Source organism: Sciurus carolinensis, chromosome 4, assembly GCF_902686445.1.
Source record: "Sciurus carolinensis chromosome 4, mSciCar1.2, whole genome shotgun sequence".
Taxonomy (NCBI): domain Eukaryota; kingdom Metazoa; phylum Chordata; class Mammalia; order Rodentia; family Sciuridae; genus Sciurus; species Sciurus carolinensis.
Window position 1 is genome coordinate 65,488,073 of NC_062216.1, and position 24,085 is coordinate 65,512,157.

At 46.2% G+C, this 24,085-nt stretch overlaps 1 protein-coding gene across 1 annotated transcript in view; it reads left to right on the top strand.

Annotated features, from left to right (window-relative positions):
* The window catches only part of B4galnt3 (beta-1,4-N-acetyl-galactosaminyltransferase 3), an 87,533-nt gene extending 64,796 nt beyond the window's left edge, over positions 1-22,737 (top strand). Inside the window, 31 exon segments of the mRNA XM_053743383.1 lie at positions 115-205; positions 818-918; positions 1,411-1,478; positions 2,789-2,867; positions 2,991-3,057; positions 6,164-6,307; positions 7,347-7,459; positions 8,406-8,507; positions 8,758-8,818; positions 9,717-10,054; positions 10,057-10,329; positions 10,332-10,394; positions 10,396-10,413; positions 10,415-10,462; positions 10,464-10,494; positions 10,497-10,512; positions 14,832-14,898; positions 14,901-14,939; positions 14,941-15,066; positions 15,068-15,149; positions 16,242-16,288; positions 16,290-16,332; positions 16,335-16,413; positions 16,635-16,660; positions 16,663-16,706; positions 17,449-17,472; positions 17,474-17,600; positions 18,200-18,291; positions 18,293-18,330; positions 20,669-20,741; positions 20,743-22,737. Coding sequence (XP_053599358.1) covers positions 115-205; positions 818-918; positions 1,411-1,478; positions 2,789-2,867; positions 2,991-3,057; positions 6,164-6,307; positions 7,347-7,459; positions 8,406-8,507; positions 8,758-8,818; positions 9,717-10,054; positions 10,057-10,329; positions 10,332-10,394; positions 10,396-10,413; positions 10,415-10,462; positions 10,464-10,494; positions 10,497-10,512; positions 14,832-14,898; positions 14,901-14,939; positions 14,941-15,066; positions 15,068-15,149; positions 16,242-16,288; positions 16,290-16,332; positions 16,335-16,413; positions 16,635-16,660; positions 16,663-16,706; positions 17,449-17,472; positions 17,474-17,600; positions 18,200-18,291; positions 18,293-18,330; positions 20,669-20,741; positions 20,743-20,778 — 2,556 coding nt within the window. The 3' untranslated portion in view covers positions 20,779-22,737.
* Positions 22,738-24,085: the final 1,348 nt, after the last annotated feature.

Genomic DNA, 24,085 nt, shown 5'->3' on the forward strand with positions numbered 1-24,085 from the left:
CTTGATCCTCTATGTCTAACTCCCTTCCTGGTTTTCTGTCAGCCCTGAGTGGACCAATTTGCTCAATTTCCTTTTCCCACTTCTGAGTTAGTGTCCTCCCTTTTTCTTCCATAGATCCGCACAACCCTGAGGAAGCTGGCTGTGTCTCCCAAATGGACCAACTATGGCCTCCGCATCTTTGGCTACCTGCATCCTTTCACTGATGGTAAGGCACCTCAAAGCCCCATCCTCCTTTCTATTCCAGAATTCTACTGGGGACCCAGAGATAACCTTTAGTTGGGAAGTAAATCTACACTGAGATGCCTGGACCCTCAGTCCATCATCCAGGGGAGAGGGGAAACTGAGTCACAGGAATGATTTCCCCCCACACACAAGGCTGTGACTTTTCTACCCTGTCTGTATTCTGAAGCTAGCTGGATTCTCTGTAAATCTTCCCCATCTTCACATTGCCCCCAGGATATAGAAACACACCCCTACTGAGCATGGTGGCCCACACCTATAATCCCAGCTACTTGGGAAGCTGAGGTAGAAGGATTACAAAGTTCAAGGCCAGCCTCAGCAACTTAGTGGGACCCTGTCTTTAAATAAAAAGGACTGGGGATGTAGCTCAGTGGTAAAGGGCCCCTGGGTTCAATCTCCAGTGCCAATAAATAAATAAATAAAATAAGAAAGAAAAAGAAAATGTAGAGACCCTCACTATAGAGAGAGGGGAACCTCCACACCAAAGGAATTTAATACAAAGTCATAACAAATGCCTTCAATTCTTTATGCAATGCCCTCTTTGCTTTTACCTGAACATTCTCTTCCCACTGCCCAGGGAAAATCCAGTTTGCCATTGCTGCAGATGACAATGCTGAATTCTGGTTGAGCCATAATGACCAGGTCTCAGGCCTTCAGCTGCTGGCCAGTGTGGGCAAGGTAAGGACAGCTCAACCCCAGGAGCTCTCCCACTGGTCCCAGGAGTAAAACATCACTGTTAGCATTTCTGTTGTGAAAAAGAGGTGAAAAGGAACATGTACTCTTTCACCCATACCCCATTCCACAAAGGAGAAGAGTGAGGAGTCAAAGTCTGAGGCCCAGAAAAGGCTCATCTGTGGGCTGGGCCCAGGCACAGACATCTTTGGGGTCATATCATCCTAAGCTCTGTGCTGAGGATTCATGCTCTGAGCTGGCTGACTGCTTGAGGAGAAGGAGCTTCTAGCAATGGTGGGATGCATCTTACTGAGGTCGACCAGCCCCTCTCTTTAAATCTTCTGTTTTCTCTCCATCGCTTTCATCTTCCTTCCTTTTTCTCATCCACTCTCTTCCCTCTCACTCTTCTCCTTTCTGCCCCTTCTGTCTCCACTCATCACCTCCCATCCTTCGTCATGCTTTCTATTTTTCCTTCTTTCTCTCTTCCCACACCTCTAGACTGGAAAGGAGTGGACTGCCCCTGGAGAGTTTGGGAAATTTCGGAGTCAAATTTCCAAGCCAGTGAGGTGAGTAGAGAGGGTCACAATAGACAGCCCCCCCCCACCCCAATTTATTTTATTTATTTATTTATTTATTTATTTTATGTGGTACTAAGGAACAAACTCAGTACCCCACACTTGTTAGGCAAGTGCTCTACCACTGAGCCACAACCCCAGCCCACATTGTGAGGTCCATAATTGCTAGGCCACATCAGAGTGAGATAGCCTGCCCGGATCCTCTCCACCATCTCAGCCTTCCTGTTCCACAGGCTCAGCGTGACCCAGCACCCTCACTTTCTGGGTAGATGGAATCTTTGAAACCATTCAATTTGTCCTTCCTTATTTTACAGATGAGAAAACTGAGACCCAAAGAGGGCTTATGACTTAGTGAAGGCCACAAAGCTCTTTAGTAACACTCAGGCCTGGAAAAAAGTCTCCTTTCTCCTGGTCCTTCCCCTTCCCATTTTCTTCATCCCTGGAAACACCTATACTTGTGACATCTTTGATAATGTTTGCTCTGCCTGGGCAACTGGGAGTTCCTACAGGGAACTGCAGGATCACCTGGCAGAATGATCCCATGGTAACCTGGAGGGAAAGCAAGACTTTGCCCAGCCAATAATAGCTGGAATCCCTCTGAGATGCTGCTGGAAAGGGGAAGTTAGCCCAACTTTGGAGCACCATCTGGTGGCCTCTGCAAGCATTGGCTTGAAGTTAATAGGCGGGACACAGTGGTAGAGCACCTGCTTAGCATGTGCAAGACCCATGGTTCCATCCCCAGCACCAAAAAAGAAAAAGGAAAAAAAGAGAGAGAGAGAGAGAGAGAGAGAGAGAGAGAGAGAGAGAGAGAGAGAGAGAGAGAGAGAGAGGGGAGAGAGAAGGATAAAGAAGACCACCTGGTTTGCAAAGAGCACATAATATGTGCCAATTGCTGCAGTGAGTGCTTTCTATAAAATTCAGCCCAGCAGCTAAGGATGTGAACTCTGAAGCAGGGCTGCCTGGGTTCACATCCCCACTCCACTACTTACTACCCTCCATGACTTTGGGAAAATTACCCAAAGTTTCTATGGCTCAGTGTCAGTATATGTAAAGCACTTAGAGTACCAGGTACAGGGCTACTCCTGTGAGTTAAAGGATTGTTATTTCACTGGATTCCCCCAGATTTCCTGTGAAGTGAGTCCTATTATTACCCATCTGACAGAAGAGAAAAGGTCACACAATTAGTAAGTGGTAGGGTGGGGACTCTAACCCAATGGTTAAAAGGCAAGCTGCTGGGATTCTCAGAGCAGGGGGGAGGGGCAAGTGTGGTAACCCCATTTCCCTGCTCTCCCTCCTGCCAGCCTGTCAGCCTCCCACAGGTACTACTTTGAGGTGCTACACAAGCAGAACGACGAGGGCACTGACCACGTGGAGGTCGCGGTGAGTGCCCTGCTCTCCTGCCAATCCTGGCTCAGTCCTGGCACTCCCCTCCTCTTGTCCCTTGAACCCAGTCTAGAATCCAGCTACCTCCAACCTGTCACAACCTCCTCTCTCCTCTTCCAGTGGCGACGGAATGACCCTGGAGCCAAGTTTACCATAATTGACTCCCCTTCCCTGTCCCTCTTCACAAGTGAGTAAGCTCTGCCCTATCCTGGAAATGAAGGCAGGGAGTGCCTGCACATGGGGCTCAGCACACTCAGGGGAATGAGGTCCAGGGTGAAGTGGGAGAGGTGGGGGCTAAAGTTCAAGGTGCTTGGGACACGGTATGGAGGTTCAGTGCAATGAGGGACCTTACTGTCAGGGGTCTTTCATTCACCAGGGTCAACAACCCCTTTAAAATCCTGCTGGAAGCGCTCTGAGCATGCTCAATGGCAGTGCCATTGCCAGGCATGGTGTCACACACCTGTAATCCCAGCAACTCAGAAGGCTGAGGCAGGAGGATCACAAGTTTGAGGCCAGCCTTAGCAACTTGGCGAGGTCTTAAGCAACTTAGTAAGACCCAGACTCAAAATAAAAAATAAAATGGACTGGGGATATAGCTCAGTGGTGGAGCACTCCTAGATTCAATCCCCAGTACCAAAAAAGAATAAAAAAAAAAAAAAGAGTAAAAAGAGGGGTTGGGGGTATAGCTCAGTGGCAGAGCACTTGCCTAGCATGCATGAGGCCCTGGGTTCAATCTCCAGTACTGAAAAAAGAGAGAGACCCACACAATGGGACAAAATATATACAAATCATATATCTTTTTTTTTTTAATTCTTTAGTTATTGATGAAACTTTATTTTATTTATTTATTTATATGCAGTACTGAGATTTGAACCCAGTGCCTCACACATGCTAGGCAAGCACTCCACCATTGAACCACAGCCTCAGCCCCCAAATCATATATCTTACAAGGGACTTCCCTTTTCTTTGTGGTACTGGGGATTGAACCCAGGGGCATTCTATCACTGAGCCACATCCCCAGCTATTTTTACTTTTTATTTTGAGACAGGGTCTCACTAAGTTTCCTAGGCTGGCCTGGAACTTGTGATCCTCCTGCTTCAACCTCCTGAGTCACTGGGATTACAGGTGTGTGCCACCACACCTCACTCCAGTTCCTTATTTGCAACCATAGTTCTTGCAAAACCAAGGCAAGAGAAGAGGAGACAGTAATCTGCTTTAAATTTGTAGGAAATTACTCTTTGGTTGTATTTTTTTACAAGCAAGACTATACTTTATTTCCTCAGCAAGACTCATACTTTGAGTGCCACTAAAAATAAATACAATGGGACTGGGGTTGTAGCTCTGGGGTAGAGCACTTACCTAGCATGCCTAAGGCCCTGGGTTCCCTCCCAAGTACCAAATACATAAACAAAGAAACAAACCCGTGGAGTTCCATGGCAGGTGCAGGAAGAGCAGGCAGGACTCTAGAACCCCAAGGATAGATGGGAAAGGCCAATGCCCAGGGAGACTGGGGTGATTGTGGGAAGTCAGTGAGTTGGATGGAGACAGAAGGGGACAGTCTGGGCTCATGGGAGAAGGTGGCAAGGTTGGTGGAGAACGTTGCTGGTGATCAAAGTATGAGGCCAAAGGTCAGTGCAGAGGGGACAGACATGAGCTGCTGGGATGGGGTAAGAGGGTGAAGGGGAGTTAGAATCCACAGATTCTACGTGAACCAAGAAAGCAGCCCATAGCAAAATTTGGGTAGGAACCAGTAAGAGGGGCCAACAGTAGCTAGCCCTGGTGTAGAAGGAAGAACTCTATCATGCTATCTGGGGCTAAAGACAAACACAGGAGACAGAGGGCAAAGACAAGCAAGCAGCTCCCCAAGTGGTGTAGTTAGAAAAGAGATAAGGTCAGCTGGGGATCTGGCTCAGTGGCAGAACATTTGTGCAAAGCCCTGGGTTCAATCCCCAGTACTGCAAAAACAAAACAAAAACAGAACAGAAAAGGGAAGAGGTCATATGTGTAAACTTGATAAAGACACCAGAGGTTGACCTCCTATTTTGGCTGTTGTGAGCTATGCTGTACGCTAGGGGGCACCCTGCTCATTGTAGTTAAGTTGTATGCAGTATTTGAGGCCTCATGACCTGTAGGCTGGAATGTATTACCTGGGTTCCTACTGGGCTTTCCCACTTGCCATTTGTGTGATCCTAGGAAAATGACTTGGATTCTTATGCCCAAGTCTATAAATAGAAATAATAATAGTACCATCTGAGTCATACCTAATCTGAAAATCTTAAATCTGAAGTGCTCTGAAATCCAAAACATTTGTATTTATTATTTTGCACTACTGGTGATTGACCCCAGGGGCACTCTACCACTACCCTCTCCAGCCCTTTTAACAATTTTTTTAAAATATTTTTTTAGTGGGCTGGGGATATGGCTCAGTTGGTAGAAGGCTTGCCTTGCAAGTACAAGGCCTTGGGTTCAATCCCCAGCACCGCAAAAAAAAAAAAAAAAAAAAAAAAAAAAAAAAAAAAAAAAAAAAAAATTATCTGTCAGTGGACTTTTATTTTATTTATTTATAGGGGTGCTGAAGATCGAACCCAGTGCCTCACACATGCCAGGTAAGCATTTTATCACTGAACCAGAACCCCAGCCTCACCTTTTAATTTTTGAGACAGTCTTGCTAAGTTGCCAGCCTGACCTCAAACTTGCAATCCTTCTGCCTCAGCCGCCTGAGTTGCTGTGATTATAGGCATGCGCAGCTGAAATCCAGAACTTTTTGAGCACCTGATGGATTTTCAGATTGGAGATGCTCAGCTGGCTAACGCCTATGCAAATACTCAAAAATCTGAAACAATTCTGGTCCCATGTATTTCTGATAAGGGATTCTCAACCTGTACATAAATCATGTGGTAGTTGTAAAAACTAAATGGGTTAATATTTGTGAGATGCTTAGAATAGTACAAAATAAATACTATATAGGTGTTAGTTAAATCAAAATTAAGTTAAATATAATGGCAGTTTTCTATAGCAGGAATCAATTTTGTTAAAGAGGTTTCTTTTTCTGATTTGTACAAAATTTTGATATATGCTAGCTTTAGGGCTGGTGGGGAGCATGCAAAGGGAGGTAAATAACTTAAAGCCACAAGTCACATGGGGACTGGGAAGAAGGACAGAGCACATTTTGGACTGTACCCACTAGAATACAGTGGGTCGAATGTCGGGGTCTTTTCCCTTGTCCTCAATGACAAGGAGGTGGGATTCTGAGACTCACAGCTTCCTTCTGTTCTTCTCTTCCCTGGGCCAAGATGAGACCATCCTAAGGATGGATGAGGTGGGCCACATCCCACAGACAGCAGCCAGCCATGTGGGCTCCTCAAACTCCCTTCCCAGAGATGAACAGCCCCCTGCTGACATGCTCCGGCCTGATCCTCGGGACACCCTCTATCAAGGTAAGGCCTGGCCACATCCCACCTGGAGGCAGCAGTTCCCTTGGTATAGAAGAATTAGCAATTCTACCACAATATCCCAAAAGTCACAGAATCTGTTTCTCCTTATTGTATACAATATAACATGCTTACCAGAAAGCACAAAAATATTTATGTCCAATTTGACAATTCTCGTGTGTGTGTGTGTGTGTGTGTGTGTGTGGTGTGGTGTTGCTAGGAAAAAACCCAGGACCTCCCACTGCTAGGCAAGTGCTCTACCACCAAGCTACATTCCCAACCCTTTTCAAACTTTTTTCTTTTGAGACAGGGTCTCACCAAGTTCAATTTTATAGTTCTATAAATTATTACAGAGAAAATATTTGAATAACCACTACCTAGGACAAGAAATAGAATCAGAATCCAGAAGTCCCCATACATCCCTCCCCTACTACAATGTCTGAGTCCTTATTCGACCCCTTGTCATTTAATGAGAATTATGTTGACACTTAAGCATTAATTTATTTGTTGGTGTTGGGGATCAAACCCAGGACCTTTAGCATGCTGAGTAATATGCTGTACCACAGAGTTACATCCCAATGTAGTGTTTATATTTTAAAAGATAACAATGCCCTCCCATTTCCTGCTGGTGGAGGCAGAAAAGACAACTGGAAGATGAAGGGATCTAGACCCATGGAAAAAAATCCAGTTATTGGCACTGCACTAGTGTGGCTTGTGGTCTCTTGAAAGTCTCTAGACCTTGTTAGAGGTTTTACAGGATAGGCCAGTACTGATTCCAAAGTCACACTGTGCTTTGCATGTCCTAATTCCTCTGCCACCAAAGTGTTCCTTGACACCCTGCCCCTGAAGAGAGGTGCCAAACCTGTTTGGTAGCCTCAGCTGATGGACATGATTCACAGCTACCACTTGTGAATACTAAAAAGTGGCTACTTAGAGAGAAGACTTCAGGACTCCTCACCCTCCACCAGGAGTCTCCGTGGCTCTAAGCCAGCCTCATTAATGCTGTCATCCCCTGCCTTCAATCCTCTTCCCTTCCTGTCCTCAGTGCCTCTGATCCCCAAGTCCCACCTCCGCCACATCCTGCCTGATTGTCCCTACAAACCTAGCTACTTGGTGGATGGGCTCCCTCTGCAGCGCTACCAGGGCCTCCGCTTGTAAGTCTTGGACCTGGTTTGGGGCAGGACTGGGGAGGGATTACTGCTTGTGACTAGGGTGGGAGGTGCTGAGGCTGACTCCCCACTTTCCTTCTGCCCCATCCCAGCAGACAGGATAGTCCCCCGGGCGGGGGAGAACTTACATTTTACATGTACTAACCCAGAAGGACTGTTCTGCAGAGGATGCAAATGGGTGCTGTGCCTTAGGACCCACCCCCACACCTACACCCACACACCAACTGCTACAGTAATGTCAGGTGGCCTGCTGAGGCTTCCTATAGTCCCCTGTCCTGCTCAGTCCAACCAGCCTGCCAATCTGTGGTATTTGTTAAACTCTGACAAGGCACTGGGGTAAAATCAACCATGGGGGTGGTTAGCTTTGGAGGACCCATAGTCCATTTAGAGGCCAGAGAGGGAGATTGAACACTATGTATTCAGATGCGAGATGATTGTGAGAGAGCCGGAAGCAGGAAGGAAGCAGTCAGGAGTCACCACCAGACCTGAGAAGTTTTTTTAGTGGCAGTGATCTCAAGCTACGTTCAAGGCGGGGCAAAGGAGGCAGTATAGTCAGTAAGAAGAGGGGCTGTTCAGATCTGTGGGAGGTGGCAGGTAAAGCTTCAGAGGTGACAGGAGAGGATGAAATGGCAGAGGGAGGAGGGAATGCACGGCTGTAACTGAGCCAGGAGAGGGGATGAGGTGATGTGGAACTATAGAACTTGACTCAGGGGTGTGCTTGGTCCAGAGGATGCAGGAGAGCAGATGTGATGGGTAGAAGGGAATCCCAGGTTGTGTAACCAAATGTTTCATTCAGAGCAGTCCTTTGCTCCCTGCCACAGACAGGTCCCTAAGACCCTTATATGATGATAGTGAAGGGCATCTTAATACTAGTTGACTGGTTCCTTAGCAGGATCCCACCCTCTTCCTTCTGCTTCTGCTTTCTCCACTCCCAGGTTCATCTGTCCTTTGTTTATCCCAATGACTATACCCGTCTGAGCCACATGGAGACCCATAATAAATGCTTCTACCAGGAAAATGCTTACTACCAGGACAGGTAAGTGGCACTGAATGGGTTAAGAAAGTAGCCTTATTCCAGCCAGGAGAACTGCTTGGATTAGAGTGGCCCCAATTACCATTCCCAGCCCTAGGAGTCCTTAGCTCTTCCTGGGTTACTACATACACACACACACACAACACCCCACACACCACACACACACACAGAGTCTTCCCTAGTCTCCTCTTTTCCGGCTGGTGGCTGAGCCTGCGTGGCAACTGAAGTCATCCACATCTCCGTCTCCTACAGGTTCAGTTTTCCAGGAGTACATCAAGATTGACCAGCCAGAGAAGCAGGGACCTGAGCATCCAGGGTACAGAATGACAGCTGAGTCTTCTGGTCAGACTGGGAAGGGTAACCATGGTAGGGGTTCAGATCATGCAGCCCTACCCTGAGGATCTTAAAAAGTCAAGTCACAGACAGGCACGGTGGTTCATTCCATCTAATCCCAGTGACTTAGGAGACTGAGATAGGAGGATCCCAAGTTCAATGCCAACTCAGCAATTCAGCAAGGCTCAAAATAAAAAGGGCTGGGGATGTAGCTCAGTGATAAAGTGCTCCTGGTTCAATATCTCAGCACTGGAAAAAAAAAAAAATCCAAATCACATTGACCCTCCCCCATACCCAAGAGAACAGATAGCAACACTCCCAACTTTTCCACCTGAAGGTAAATGTGAAGGAATGATATTCTGTTTAACAGTGTGCTAGGGTCAGCTGTCAGAGATTTAAAGCCCTAGAGATTACTTAGATTGCTGGAGGGAGTCACTATGCTTGGCATACCCATTTGGGAAGTTCTGCTGGGAGAGGCCCTATCTTCCTATGACCCTTTATTCTTGAGGAGTATGGGTCCTAAAAGTGCAGACACTTGCTATGTGCTTATGTACTTTATTAGGTGTTTTTTATTGGGAATTGAACCTAGGTCCTCAACACGTTAGGCAAGTGCTGTCCCCTAGGCTATATCCCCGGCCACACTTCATAACAATCTTCATAACCACCCTCTGAGAGGTGGAGTTTGGAGCCATAATGTAGATTAAAAAACTGGGGTTAACTGAAGTTGAATAACTTTCCCAGGGTCACACAATTAATTGGCAGACCCTTGATCCAGTCCCTATCTGGAGCCCCTTGGTGTCTCACATGCATCCTCAGCAGCAGTCTTGTATGTCTTCTTGGGAAAAGGTCAAAAATTCTGATGAGAAATGGTTATCATTAACAGGTTTTGAGGAGGACCTTCTAGAAGAATCCCAGTATGAAGTGGCCGAGGAGACTCCTGCCTCCCAGGACCAGAATGCCAGGACTGGAGAGGGAAAACAAATGCCTGCCTCTACCCCTGACCAGGAGGTCACTGACTACCGCCTCCGAAGCCTGCGGAAGCTCCTGGCTCAGCCTCCAGGGGGCCCGCTGGCTCCCATTTCCAAGCATAATTCCACAGGTCCCTTTGCAGTGAGAGCCAGTGACATCCCAGTCCTGCCACCAGAGAAGAGGAAGAGAAAACTCAGCCCTGAGCCCAGCCAAGATTCACCTCATTCTGATAAGCAGGGCCCTGGGCGCCTGGCAAGGAAACGCCTCAAATTACGAAACCCAGGCCCACTGGTGAACGACCCGGGAAAACTCTAGAGCAGTCCCCAGTGCTGAACCAAGTAGAATCATACATTGCAGAGCAGAGAAGGGGTGACAGAATGGAACCTCAGGCCCCCAAATGGGGTTGGCCATGGGGAGGAGGAAGTGTGTGGCAGCTGTTGGCCAGAAGGACAAGTGGTAGAGAGAGAGAGGGAGAAGAAGAAGCAGGAAGAGGATATGATGAGGTATTCGAATATGTACCTGTTTTTTTGACCCAGTAGTAAACTGGGACCAGACCTTCAGTCGCCCGGATCTCGACTTCCAAGCCTTCGAGGACAGACTGGATTGAACCTGAACTGTAACACATCTGGCAATCTGCTGCTTCCAGAGCAGGAGGCCCCTTGAGGTCACACGGGTCTTCTTGAAGAAGCTCACCAGAGGAGCCGGGGGTAAGGTAAAGGGCTCTCCTAGGGACAGGGGCTGGGGCACACACAGCTGGCTGACCAGGAGGGCAGGGACCTGGATGCTTCATAGCAAGACTCCCCCTGCTGCAAGAATTGTGGAATTTTCCCACCAATCCAGGCTCCTGGCAATGATCTGCCACAGTCAGTTCTTTGTTCCAGCCTGGCAGGTTCTTAAACACCTGGATATCTGACCTAGGGCCCCCAGTGGAGGCCTGAGAAGTCGTTGTAATATGGTCCCCTCCCTCAAGGAGAGAGCTAATTGAGAGAGAGAGAGAGACAAACAGAAGAACGAAGGCTAAAAGTACAAATTAAGACCTCAGGCTAAGCTGAGCATGTTGTTGCATGCCTATAATTTCAGCGACTAGTAGTGGTGGGGGCTGGAAGTTCTCAAGTGGTGAGGCAGGAAGGTCTCAAGTTCCAGACCAGCCTCAGCAAGTTAGCAAGGTCCTAAGCAACTTAGTGAGACTCTGTCTCAAAATAAAAATAGAAGAAAAAAAAAAAAAATCTCAGAACTCGGCCATGAGGCGTATCTAGACTTCTATTTTAAGACAAAATCTCATTAAATTGTCCAGGCTGGCCTTGAACTTGTGATTGACCTGTCCTAGCCTCCCAAGTAGCTGGGATTACAGATGTGTGCCACCAAGACTGACCTATTTAGTGGTTTCAGAATATTTTTATCACCTTTACTAGAAACTAGCCAGATGCTGTGGTATCCCAGATGCTCAAGAGGGTGAGATAGTATCACTTGAGCCCGGGACATGGAGTCCAGCCTGGGCAACACAGGAGAACACTTTTCTAATGGAAGGAAGGAAGGAAGGAAGAGAGGAAGGGAGGGAGGAAGGGAGGGAGGGAGGGACATTTAAAAGAAATTCTGTATCTGTTTGTGGTTTCTTCTCATTCCTTTACCCTCCCCAGTCCCTGGCAACCACTAATGTCCTTTCTATTGCTATAGAGTTGCCTATTCTAGATTTTTCATATAAATGGAATTATATGTGTCCTTTTGCATCTGTCTTCTTTCTGTTAGGAAAATGTAATCAAGGGTCATCCATGTTATAGAACATGTCAATTACCTCATTCCTCTGTACTGGTGAATGATAGTTCATTGTGTTAGATATACCACATTTTGTGTATCCTTCATCAGTTCATGGACATTTGGATTGTTTATACTTTTTGGTTATTACAAATACATTGCTGCAGTGAGCATTCAAGTATCAGTTTTTGTGTGAACATGTTTATACACATAGGAGTAGAATTTCTAGGTCGTGTGGTAACTTTGTGTTTCACATTTTGAGGAACTGCCAAACTGTTCTCCAAGTCAGCCACATCATTTTACATTACCATTAGCAACATGTGAAAGTTCCAATTTCTCAATATCCTCATCTACACTTGTTATTTTCCATTTTATTTTGTTTTAAATTACCATCCTAATGGATGTAAAATGGTATCTCATTGTGATTTGGGGGTTTTCTCCCAATAATCCACAATGTTTAAATTTTATTGTAGAGGTTAGAGGTGTTAGTTAGTGGTTTTTGAGTGCTTGCTTAATGCATGCGGCCAAACACAGCTGAATAAATAAATAAATGAACTTTATTGTAGACTCTAAATGCTGAATGCTCTGATTCACACATGGATTTGTCATAAACTTGACTTAGCCTAGTTAATTTATATGAATAAATTAAATGTGTAAGTAATAAGTTATTGATTTATTTTTTTTCCCTTCAGTATAATATAAATTACAATTCTTCACCGGTCATGTAATTTTTATTTATTTATTTATTTATTTATTTATTTATTTATTTATTTATTTATTTATTTTGAGATGTGTCTCACTATGTTGCTCAGGCTAGTCTTGAACTTGTGGACTCAAGTGGAACTTCTCCCACTTCAACCTGAGTAGCTGGGCTACAGACAGGCAACACTGTACCAAGACCCAGGGTTTTGTGTATGTCAAACACATACCTTATCACTGAGCTACATCCCCACCATTTTTTGTTTATTTTTGTTTTTTGTTTTTTGTTTTTTTGGTGATGCTGGGGATTGAACCTTCTGCCTGGAGCATGCTAGGCAAGCATTCTACTACTGAGCTACTCCCCTAACCCCACCAGCCATATTTTTAATTTGAATTGATGCACAGTAACTATGCATAATTATGAGATAGTATGACATTTTGGTACATGTATACAGTGTATACTGATTAGAGAAATTGGCATATCTTTCTCCTTCCACATTTATCATTTCTTTGTGTTAAGAACATTCAAAATCCTCTTTACTAGCAAGTTTAAAATAATTGTTTTCCACTATATTATCCTACTGTGCTATAGAACATTAGAAGTCATTCCTTCTATCCAACTGCACCCCAGTACTCATTAACCATCCTCCTCCATCCCTACTTTCCCCCACACTCTTCCCAGGCTTTGGTAATCACTATTCCATTCTCTACTTCTGTGAGATCAATTCTGTAGCTTCTACACATAAGTGAGAAAATGCAGTATTTGTCCGTCTGTGCCTGAGTTATTTCACTTAACCTAGGTCCTCCATTTCCATCCATTTTGCTGCAAATGACATAATTTTATTCTCTTTATGACTGAATAACATTATGCTGTATATATACATTTTCCCGTTCATCTGAAGATGAGCATTTTGGTTGATTTGATATCCTGGCTGTTTGAATAATGCTGCAATAAACATGTGAATGTAGTTGTCTCTCCTTCAGCATACTGATTTCAGTTCCTTTGGATGTGTGCACAATAGTGGGATTACTGAATTATACCGTAGTTCTAGTTCAAGTTTTTGAGAAACCTCCATACTGTTTTCCTTAGTGGCTGTACTAATTTACATTCCCAAGACCGTTACCCTTTCTCCACATCCTAGCCAGCTTGTTGATGTTGTTATTAGTGTTATTATTATTATATTATTATATCTTTTTGACAGTAGACATTCTTAGTGGGCTAAAATGATATCTCATTTTGGTTTTGATTTGCATTTTCATGATGATTAGTACATTGAACACTGTTTCATATACTCGTACCATTTGTATAGCCTATTTTAAGAATGTCTATTCAGTTTGATCGGCACTAGGTATCCCAGGCCTCAGAAGGCTGAGGCAGGAGGATCACAAATTGAGCCCAGCCTTGGAAACTTAGCAAGACCCTAGCTCAAAATAAAATAGCCAGTGGTAGAGCGCTTGCCTAGCATGTCAAGGTCCTGGGTTCAATTCCCAGTACTGCAAAGGGTTAGGGAGGGGAGGGAGAGAAATGTTTTTCAGGTCATTTTTTGCATTTTTTAAATCAGATTATTTAGTTTTTGCTGTTCAGTTTGTTTTGATGTTTTCTTATATATTCTGGATATTAAATTCTCGTGAGGAACAGCTTGCAAATATTTTCTCCCTTTCTATAGGTGTGTTTCTTCACTCTTGTTTCTTTTATGTAAAGAAGGTTTGTTTGTTTTTTTTTTTGCAGTGCTGGGGAATCAAATCTAGGTCCTCTTACATGTTAGCTTTACTACTGACTAGCAACCTCCATGACCCAGAAGCCGTGTTTAGTTAATGTAATTCCATTGGCCAATGTGGTGGCTTGGGGAGTCATTCTAAAAAATTTTGTCCAGATGAATGTTCTAAAGCATTACGCCCTGTTTTCTTAGGTTTCAGGGTCTTAAGTGTGATCCAGTGGGTGAGTTGATTTTTGTGTATGGTGACGAGACAGGAATCTTGTTTTATTTTCTGTAATGTGTACGAAATCCTATTTCCCCCCAGTGCCCTTATTTGATCAGCAACTGGCCTTTAATGTAATTTGTGGTTCTTGCTGCTTTTGTTGAAAGTCGTTGGCTGCAAATACATGGATTTATTTCTAGGTTTTCTATTGTTTCGTTGGTCTTTGCATCTGTTTATTGCCAAATACCTTGCTGTTTGTGATTTCTATTTGCATTTCGCAAGTGACTAATGATTTGAGCCAACCAGTCATATTATCTAATAGCCTATGTCTACAGACTGTTAAGTTGAAAATTGTTATTAACAAGAGTCAATTTCCTCAAGGAACCTCTTCACTATGAGTCCTCTTATTCACCTTGTATACTTAGGATCTTTGAGCTGTAAAGAACTTTATAGATTATCACAGCTCAAGAGGTATGTGTTTAAAGATGGAGGCATTGAGTCCTTTTCCCTTGGTTGTGCATTTTCCCTTGGTCCCAACACTAGCTAATGGCAAAGCTTAGAATGAAACCTAAGATAACTGGCCTCATGGCTTCTCCACACATGCTACCCTCACAGTGCAGGAAGATTATTCAAGCCACCACCTTTTCTGCCACAGGAGGTACCAGCTGCAGCGCATCGTGAATGTGGAGAAGCGTCAGGATCAGTTACGTGGGAGGTCGCTACCCTCTTGGAGCTTGAATTGCTGGAACAAGGCCAGCGCCTCGGTGCGACTTTCTGAGTATGTGTCCACACGAGGCTGGCAAGGTGTTGATCCTGCTGGTGGGGAGGAGACCGAGGCCCGGAATCTGAAGTGCCTGATCTGGAACCCAAACAGACGTCGGAGACATGTCCCTGAATGTCCGGGATCCAGAGCCCAAGCTTTGCTGGCCCCAGGGTTTCTCATGGAATCACCGAGCTATGGTCCACTTTGGCCGTGCCTGGTAAGCCTCAGGAGGGTAGGATCCTAATGATAATTATGAGCACCCAGGTCTGTTTTCTCTGATTTAATCTCCCCAGAGTTTGTTGAAGAAGCCAATTTATAACTGAGGAATGGAGGCTCCCACACAAAAAAGGAATGAGTTTAAGGTTACATGACTGGTAAATGTAACTCAGAACAGATACTGACTTGTAGACCCATGCTCTTCTTCTTACTACGTTTTGGAACTGAATGTGATTATAAACTGAGATTGTCGAGTAAAATAGATAAGAGGGTACTGTATACAATGGCTTTATTATTTCAATGCTGGGGAGCAAACCCAGGGCCTCAACCATGCTAAGCAATCACTCCACAACAGAGCTACATTCCCACCCTAGAGTGGTTTTTACTGATTTATTTGTTTCTTTTTGGTTCGGGGATTGAAACCCAGGGATGTTCTACCACTGAGCCACATCCCCAGCCCTTTTTATTTTTGATTTGGAGACAGGGTCTCACTAACTTGCTGAGGCTGGCTTTGAACTTGTGATCCTCCTGTTTCAGCCTCCCGAGTCACTGGGATTACAGGTGTGCACCACTACACATGGCTCTATTTGACCTTGCTAAGTTGCTGAGGCAGGTCTTGAACTTGCAGTCCTCCCACCTCAGCCTCTCAAGTGACTGAGATTAGAGACATGTGCCACCTTGCCAGGTCCTAGAGTGGTTTGTAATGAGAAGGAAAACACATAATAGGCAGGAGTATAACAATGGTGTAGGACAGGAAATAAATGGTAGTAAGACAGACAGATAATAGGTCTGATTGTTAGAACATGGCAGGATTGCCAGGACAGAGCTAATGATGAGCCCTAGCCCAAGGCCTTCTCCTAGGGCTCTGCCTGGGAGGGTATGCAGGGAGCGGAACATAGGAGGCCAGGTAACTTGTGAGTACTCCCCCTCTTTTGGTCTCTGTGCTATTGCTAATGGTTTCCTATAGCTGCACTGTCCCCCCTAAGTGAAGGTCTGATGGGTACTCCTGACTCAACATTGGAGCTGACCTGGAGGTGATCATATTTCCCTACCCATTTCTTTCTTGCTACCTGGCCCACTGGGCAGTGAAGAACCAGGCACGCTGGGTGCAGCAGTTCATCAGAGACCTGGAAAACCCTGTTCCAAGTCACCAGTGACCCACACTTCAACATCATCATCATGACTATAGCAGTGAGGACATGGATATTGAGACAGCTCTGAAGAGTCGAAGCTGCGAGGTGAGGAGGACCCTGACCAGGCCAGAGCCTGGACTGGCCTCCTTCCTGATCCTAGGATTACTCAGTCCAGTGCAGAGCTAGAACTCCCACCCGTTGCCAACTTTTCCCAAGGACTTACCTGCTGATACAAACCCCATCCCAGGAACACTCCACCTCTTCTGTGCCTGCCAACTTTCTCCAGGGGACTATTACAGCTGAGGTCCTAATCCTCAGCCCCTCTTTTCTTTCCTCTTTCCTGCAGCTACCAGTACATGAAGCTAAGTGGAAACTTGAACGCTCAGCTGGACTTCAGGCTGGCATAGACCTGGTGAAGGTAATCAGTCTATAGGGGGCTTGGGAGATGTGATTTAGATAGTGGTTGAGAGGTAGAGAGGCATTTGAGATGGGTAAAGTAGTCAGCTCCTCAAAAGGGAAGGGAATGGGGACACAGTAGTGTTAGTTAACTTACTGTTACTGGCAACAAATACCTGAGAGAATCAACTTAAAAGACAGGTTCGTTTTATCTCATTGTTTAGAACTTTCAGTCCAGTCACTTGGCCTTTGGGCTGTGCTGATGCGAAACATCATTGTGGAATGAAGGATGCTGCTCACCTCTTGGTAGCCATGAAGCAAAAGAGATACAAAGGGACCAGAATCCCAAGACCCCCTTTAAGGGCACTAACTTCCCACTAGGCCCACCTCCTAAATGTTCCACCAACTTCCTATAGTGCTATAGATGGACATCCAAGCCTCCACTCATGGATCTTGAGGGACACTTATCCAAAACCACAGCAAGGAGCATTCTTCCTGCTATGCTGCATGCAGGCCAAGGCCAAGCATGGTACTAAGCAAATTACAATGGAGCATTGCCCAGAGTCCTCAGAGCTCACAAAAGTAGGGGGAGTCAGAATTCACTGATGGTAAGAACTCTGTTCCGATGCTCAGTACCGTGGAAACCTGCCCAGCAGTTAATTTTGTGCAAGTTTGTTAGTCATTCCAATGGAGAGGAGCCTGGGGGTTCTCCTAGAGAGTGGCCTTCCACCACCCTCTGCTGACCCTGCCCTTTTTGTCCCCAGGACCCACACAGCATCAGTTTTCTCCTGCGACCTCCACATCCACTTCCCTGCTGGAGTCATCGATACCATCCGGAAGCACTGTGTGGAGGGCAAGATGGCTTTTGCCCCCATTGTGATGAGGCTGCATTGTGGGGCCACCCCACAGTGGCCTGAGGGTGAGCTGTGCCCGGAGCTAGGGAGGAGGAAAAACCTTTCTGGCCTTGTTTCTCAACCTCAGAGCTGGAAACAGTCTTGTGTTGTGAACATCAGCATCCTCTTTTCCTGCCCTGCCCTCTCGTTACCCCTGATCCCCAGACAATCCAGAGAGAAGCGCCCCTGGGCTGTGCTGACAGCCATAGCCAGAGAAGCAGCAGTGGCATTTCCCGCTCACCTTCCTCCTTCATTCATTCGCCAACTTTTATTAGGAATTTACTATGTGCTGCATGCTGTGTCCCTGTGAGGATACAAAGGTGGGAAGAAGTTTCCTGCCTGTGGGTGAGGGAAATGGACGAGTAAACGGACTTGCAGCTGTGCTTTGTGTGGGCTGCTGTTGTCGGGTCCTGTCATCAGCCCATGGTCAGTGCTGTATTTGTTGAACCCTAATCTTAGTTAGGGGCTTCCCCCAAAACAGGCAAGGGCCTGTTCAGCTAAGACAGCTTTCAGCCTCACCCTCCCTCTTTCAGAAAAGCCTCTAAGAGCGTAGCCCAGAAGCCTTTTGCATTTCTTCTTCCTGACCCTGGCTCATCTCACCAGGAGCTTCTTATCTGTCTGCAGGGCTACTGGGAGGTGAATGGATTTGGGCTGCTTGGCATCTACAAGTCAGACCTAGACAAGATCGGGGGCATGAACACCAAGGAGTTCCGGAGACCGCTGGGGTGGAGAAGACTGGGAGCTACTGGACAGGTGACTAGGGAAAGGAGGGCACCAAGACATCTGCTGGAATTGCATCCCACATGGTGCTCTAGGGAAGGAGCAGAGCTGGATCAACCCAGCTATGCCCTTGGCTGCAGGTGTCCCAATGGATGAGTAAAAAGCACTGGCTCAGAGGAAGCTCTCAGGTGACTCACCTCACATGCTCTGTATATCTAGCAGAAAGGGATGATACTCCTGCTGTCTGTGTCACAGGGTTGCTATGACATTTAAACTGCTCAGTAAACTGTCAGAGGAAAAGCAAAACTGTTGAACTATAAAATGCAAATAGTAATGTTTTCAGTACCAGACAAGGCACTCTGGCGAATATCACAGCCTTGTCCCTAAGCCGGGTAGATCTCCCTACTGCAGATGCCTGAGGCTGAGGCTAAAACTGTGGAAATAGATAAGGGAGACATAGGTCAGGGACTTTGGGGCTCACAAAAGAAAGCATTGAAGGGCAACGAGATATCCAGAGGTTCTGGGACTCAGGAAGTCAAGGGGGAAGGAGATTTGGAGAAGAGGTAATAGCCTCAGAGAAGTAGGGAAACATAGGAGAACATAGTATAGCTGTGTTTATGGTAGGAGGGCTAGAGAGAGTGTTCTAGCAGGGAGCTAGATTGTGCTTGAGGGGGTTGGGTATGTGGCTCAGTGTTGTGTGCTCTGGGTTCAAGCTTTGGAAAAAATATGTGCTGTGACATCAGGTTTAGGGGAGGAAGGAACATAGGGGCAGTGAGGAAGTTGCCACCTATGATTACATGATATTCCTCTTTTAAGAAGTTTGCTGCCACAAGAAGGGGAAGGAAAGAGGTGCCTTGAGAGTTGAGCTTAGAGGAAGGAGCAAATGGGGGATGGTTAGTTACCAGAAGGGTATCTGGATGGAGGAGGACGGGATGAAGTCAGGCACTTCTTCCTGAGAGATGGGACAAGATGGAGCCACCAATCACTGGCACCTGTACTTGGCAGGTGATTCACACATTCCCTTGTTTATCTCTCTCCAAACCCATGTGTGTTAGGTGTAATTTTCTTCATTTTTCAGAGAAAACTGAGTCATGAAAAGTAGTTAATAACTTGCCTCAAATCTCTCTCATTCAAGTGTGAGAGGTTTAAAAAACTAGGCCTATGTATGATTTTCCCCGAGAGGGAAGGAAGAAAAGGAAGATGACAATACTGAGAAAACTGAGGTGGAAAGGGGGATGTTGAGGGATATTATGTCAGATAACTGAGATCTCAGAAAACTAGATCAAAGTTGATCCCAAAGTGGACATGAGCCATGAGTTGGGAGGCCCAGTACAGTAGTTACTATCACCCTTGATCTTTGTGCTGCACTTTGTGTGTTTGTGTGTGTGTTTGTTGGTTTGTTTGTTTTAATTTTTGGGGGGTGGGGTGGGTGGGGTATTCTTTATTTTTCTTTTGCACTGCCAGGGCTAGAACCCAGGGCCTCACACTTGCTGGGGAAGCGCTCTACCACTGAGTTTACCTCCCCAGCTGTTTTTATTTTATTTTGAGACAGGATCTGCCTAAGTTAACCCAGGCTAGCCTCAAATTGAGATTCTCCTGCCTCAACCTCCACAGTCTCTGAGGTTATAAGTGTGTGCCACTGTGCACTCAGCTGGGCTTTGTGCTTTGATGCAGATGTCTGATATAATTCTTAATGTGCCTGCCTCCTTTAAGGCCCAAGGAGAAAGAATGTGTTTCCAATTCCAGCTACTTGCATCCCTGCTAGAAGTGCAGGCCTCTCTGTGAGAGGGACTCCCAAAGGGATATACAAATAGAAAAGGAACAGGGAGGGCTGGAGATGTGGCTCAGTGGTAGAGCAATTGCCCGGCATACAGGAGGCCTGGGGTTTCCATCCTCAGCTCTGAAAAAAATGAAAGAAAGAAAAAAGAAAAGGAACAGGAGCAGGACACTTAATATGTGTCAGAACTGTACATCGCATCCCATCATATCTACTTCGTGTATTATGTTATGTATATTATGTACATATATATGTTAAATTGGTGGTAAAGACTTGAGATGGATGTGTACATATGTGTAGCTAGCACATATATTTAATAAAATTGTTATCCTCTTTCTAAATAGTAAACAGACTTTGACAGGTGACGGACTTGCCCAGTCACAGTTGCTAGGATTCTAACACCAGCAGCCGGATCTCAAAGCCGGCACTCTTTTCCACTACACACCCTTCTTCCTCTGTTCCATGGGAGGTGACCAGGGGAAGGAGGAACAGGGTCTGACGTAGATGTGGAAGGGTCAGTTCCTCAGGGGCCCGGGCTGCTTCCCAGTTGCTATGTGTGCTTCCGTTGGCTCATCCTGCCCCTCCCTCCTTCAGGATCCTCCAAGCAGGCCTGGAAGTGGAGCGTCTTTCGATCAGGAATTTCTTCCATCATTTCCATTCCAAGCGAGGGCATGTGGAACCGACGCCAAATGAAGATGCCGTAATCCCTGGGACGGCCTGCAGCTCCTTGACTTGCAGTTGCTCCCCAGCACTCCTGATCGCTGCTGGAGGAGGGGAGGGCAGGGGAGCAGAAGCAATGGCTAGGTCCCAAGAGACCTCAGAGCCAATTCCCCTTTCCACTGGGAGCTGTCCCCTCATGCAGAGACAGGTGCCAAGGCTCCTCTGCCACTCGATCAGTCAACAGAGAGAGAACGGCTCCTGAGAAGGATGGGGCAGCGAGGTCAAGGAAGGAAAGACCTGCTTGAGCAATACTGTCATTAACCGTGAAGGTGCATTCCAGTCATCCCTCATGCTCCTCCTGGGAGTTTTGGCCATTGAAACTGAAAACTTCTGCTGGGCATATTTTAATGAAGGGTTTATTTTTCAAACAGAGAACCAAAACTTCTGTCCGGACCCAGCATTGACTGCGAAAGGAGTGAAGTTGTGCTTTGAAGGAGCAGTCCCACTTGCAGATCCCAGATCTGAATTTGTGTAGAGGTGTGTCCCTCGGGCACTGACCCTTCTAGAGGTGCTGGCCACATGTGGAGCAGGTCTAGCTCTAGCCCAGGCTTGTGCCTTCTAAACACATGTACATCTCTCCTGGTAGCCATTGAACAGCAGGCCATGGATCAGGGCATTAACCTAACCCCTCCAGGTGGCACTAACTTCAGACTGGAAGCACAGAACTGGCAGTCCAGGTACAGTAGTGGGGTTGGGAAATAGGGAACTAATGAGCATTGGGCTTATCTTGCCCAGTGGTTGGACATATGGGCCATGCAGAACCTGCAAGGTGAAAAAGGCCAGAGAAAAAGGTCTTTCCCTTTCCAGCTCACCTGTGAGGTAAGACCTCGGGAGTGGATAGAAAGAGTCAAGCAAAGAGGATGTAAACACAATCCATCAACTTTGTGTAGATGAGAAGAGGCAGAAATCCGACAGAGAAGGATGAAACGGAAGTGGAAAACTTGAATCCTGGAAGCCCAGCTCCCCTATGGATTTGCCCTCCTGCAGGGAGAGCCTCAGCTGCCTGGGCCCTGAGGGGAAGAAGAGGAAGGGGTGTGGGTGAAACCCCAGACTTCAAGACAGGAAGTGGGCAAGGCAGAAGGGTTTGGGGAACTAAGGGTATTGTCCTGAAAGGTATCTTCCCCAAGGGGAGGGGAGCAGGAGGAACTGAAAAGTGAAGCAGTTTCAGGGAAAATCACCCTTGGCCTTTTCAGTCCTGCTACCACCCTTTATGTCACCTGATGATCATGCACTTATCTTGCACTAATAATCCCCGGTGCTTTTGTGGCTGGGGACTTTTCTACTGCTGCTGTTGAATTCACCAATGGTGCATTGGATGCTGGATCTTGAACTCCAGAGTCTGTGGAGGGAGCTGAGCACAAGGCCTCCCTGCTGGGAGGTGCAGCAGGGGCCAGGAGCTCCATGCTGTGACAGTCTACATCACAGCACTCAGAGATAGTGTCTACCTGGTGGGCTTTGCATTCACCAACAGCAAAACTTTGGCTTATGAGAGGACAGAGCCCATTGAGAACCTTCTGGGACTTTGGGGAGAATCCCTGCCTTCCTCTAAGGAGTCAGGAAGGACAGAGACATTTCAGTTAATAGGTTGTGGCTTGTATGTCATACCTGCCCCCTCAGCTGTGGCTTTTACTGGTCCCTGCCCAGGCCTCTACCCTTGGAAAGGACCCCGTAGGAGATAGGCTAGGGCCACAGTTGGCCAACTGGGGGGCCAGCTTTCTTTTAGGGCCACTTATCCTTGGCATTGACTGGAGGCAACAGTCCCAACAGCCCTCTTGTTCCACCTCTCCTAGGGACCAGGAGATAGCCCAGCCCGTCCCTACCCTGCCCACAACCCCTCTGTCCTTGGGCCAGTGCCTTGTGTTTGATGTCTGTTACCTCCCCACCATATCTGCCTTAACAGGAAGGGCCTGGCATGGCCCCTACTCTGTAGAGAAATGTCTTGGGTGGAGGGAGGGAGTGGGTGAAGGGAGGGGAAAGCATTAAATACAGCATCTTCTTAGAAAACAAATGGCTCTTGTGTTTTCTTGTTGCCTATTCATGGTTGGAGAGGGTCAAGCTGAGGGGCCCAAGGATTACATCTGTGCCCCTCTGATAGGCGTGCCAAGGACCTCCCTCACCGCCCTCCACCCTTGCTGCTAGTTTGCTACCTGCTCTGGGGGATGGGGTGTAGCCTTCTCTGTGCTGTGGTTTGTTCAAGAAGGATATAACATTGTCCTTAAGTGTCTCACAGTCTGATAATAGACAAGGCATTTTTCTGTTCAGTAAATTAATGGAAGTGACCATTCCAGCTGGGAAAGGCAATAGACAACCTGGTGAAGGAGACTAGCTATAAGGCCAGAATGGTTTGGTGAGCAGCAGAGAAGAGCCAAGTGGTAGCTTATTCTAAGATAACAAATGGGGCTGCGGTGCACACCTGTATTCCCAGAGACTCAGGAGGCTGAGGTAGAAGATCTCAAGTTCAAGGGCCAGTCTCAGCAACTTAGTGAAAGCCTGTCTCAAAATAAAAAATAAAAGGAGCTGGGGATGTGGCTCAGTGGTAGAGCACTCCTGAGTTCAACCCCTGGCACTGCAAAAATAAATAAAATTGATTAATTAAAATAGCAGATAGGGCTGCAGATGTAACTCGGTGATTTAGTATTGCCTAGCATGTGCAAGACCCTGGGTTGATCCTAAACACAGAAAAATTATTTCTGTTTGCAAATTCATCTTCCTAGTTGAATTTGGCCTAAGCAAAGATCAAAATTTGTATTCAGTAAATATTGCTTAAGAGGCACTTTAGGGGTGGTGGTTATTGGGGATTGAATCCAGGGGCTTACACTGAGCTACATCCCCAGCCCTTTTTTTTTTTTTTTTTCCCAGCCCTTTTTATTTATTTGTTTATTTATTTATTTATTTCTATTTTGAGACAGGGTCTCACTAAGTTGCTTAGGACCTTGCTGAATTGCCGAGGCTGTCCTGGAACTTTTAATCCTCCTATCTCAGCCTCTCTAGTTGCTGGGATTATAAGTGTGCCACCACACCCAACAAGAGACATTGTAATGTGAAACTATTATAGGTTTTAGTAGGTCCTTGAAAAGGTTTGTACATAAATGCATTAGTCCAGAATTGACTAATCTGTGATTGAGGTAGGAGATATAATAAGCCCTTTCCAGGACATAGAGAGGCCTTTCAGACACCAACCTGGATACTGGAACTTTCTTGACTGAGACAAGGAGATTGACTCTAAGTGAATTTGCAGAGACTTTTATAGATAGAAATCATTCCATTTTACACAAAGGGAGAACTGAAGCC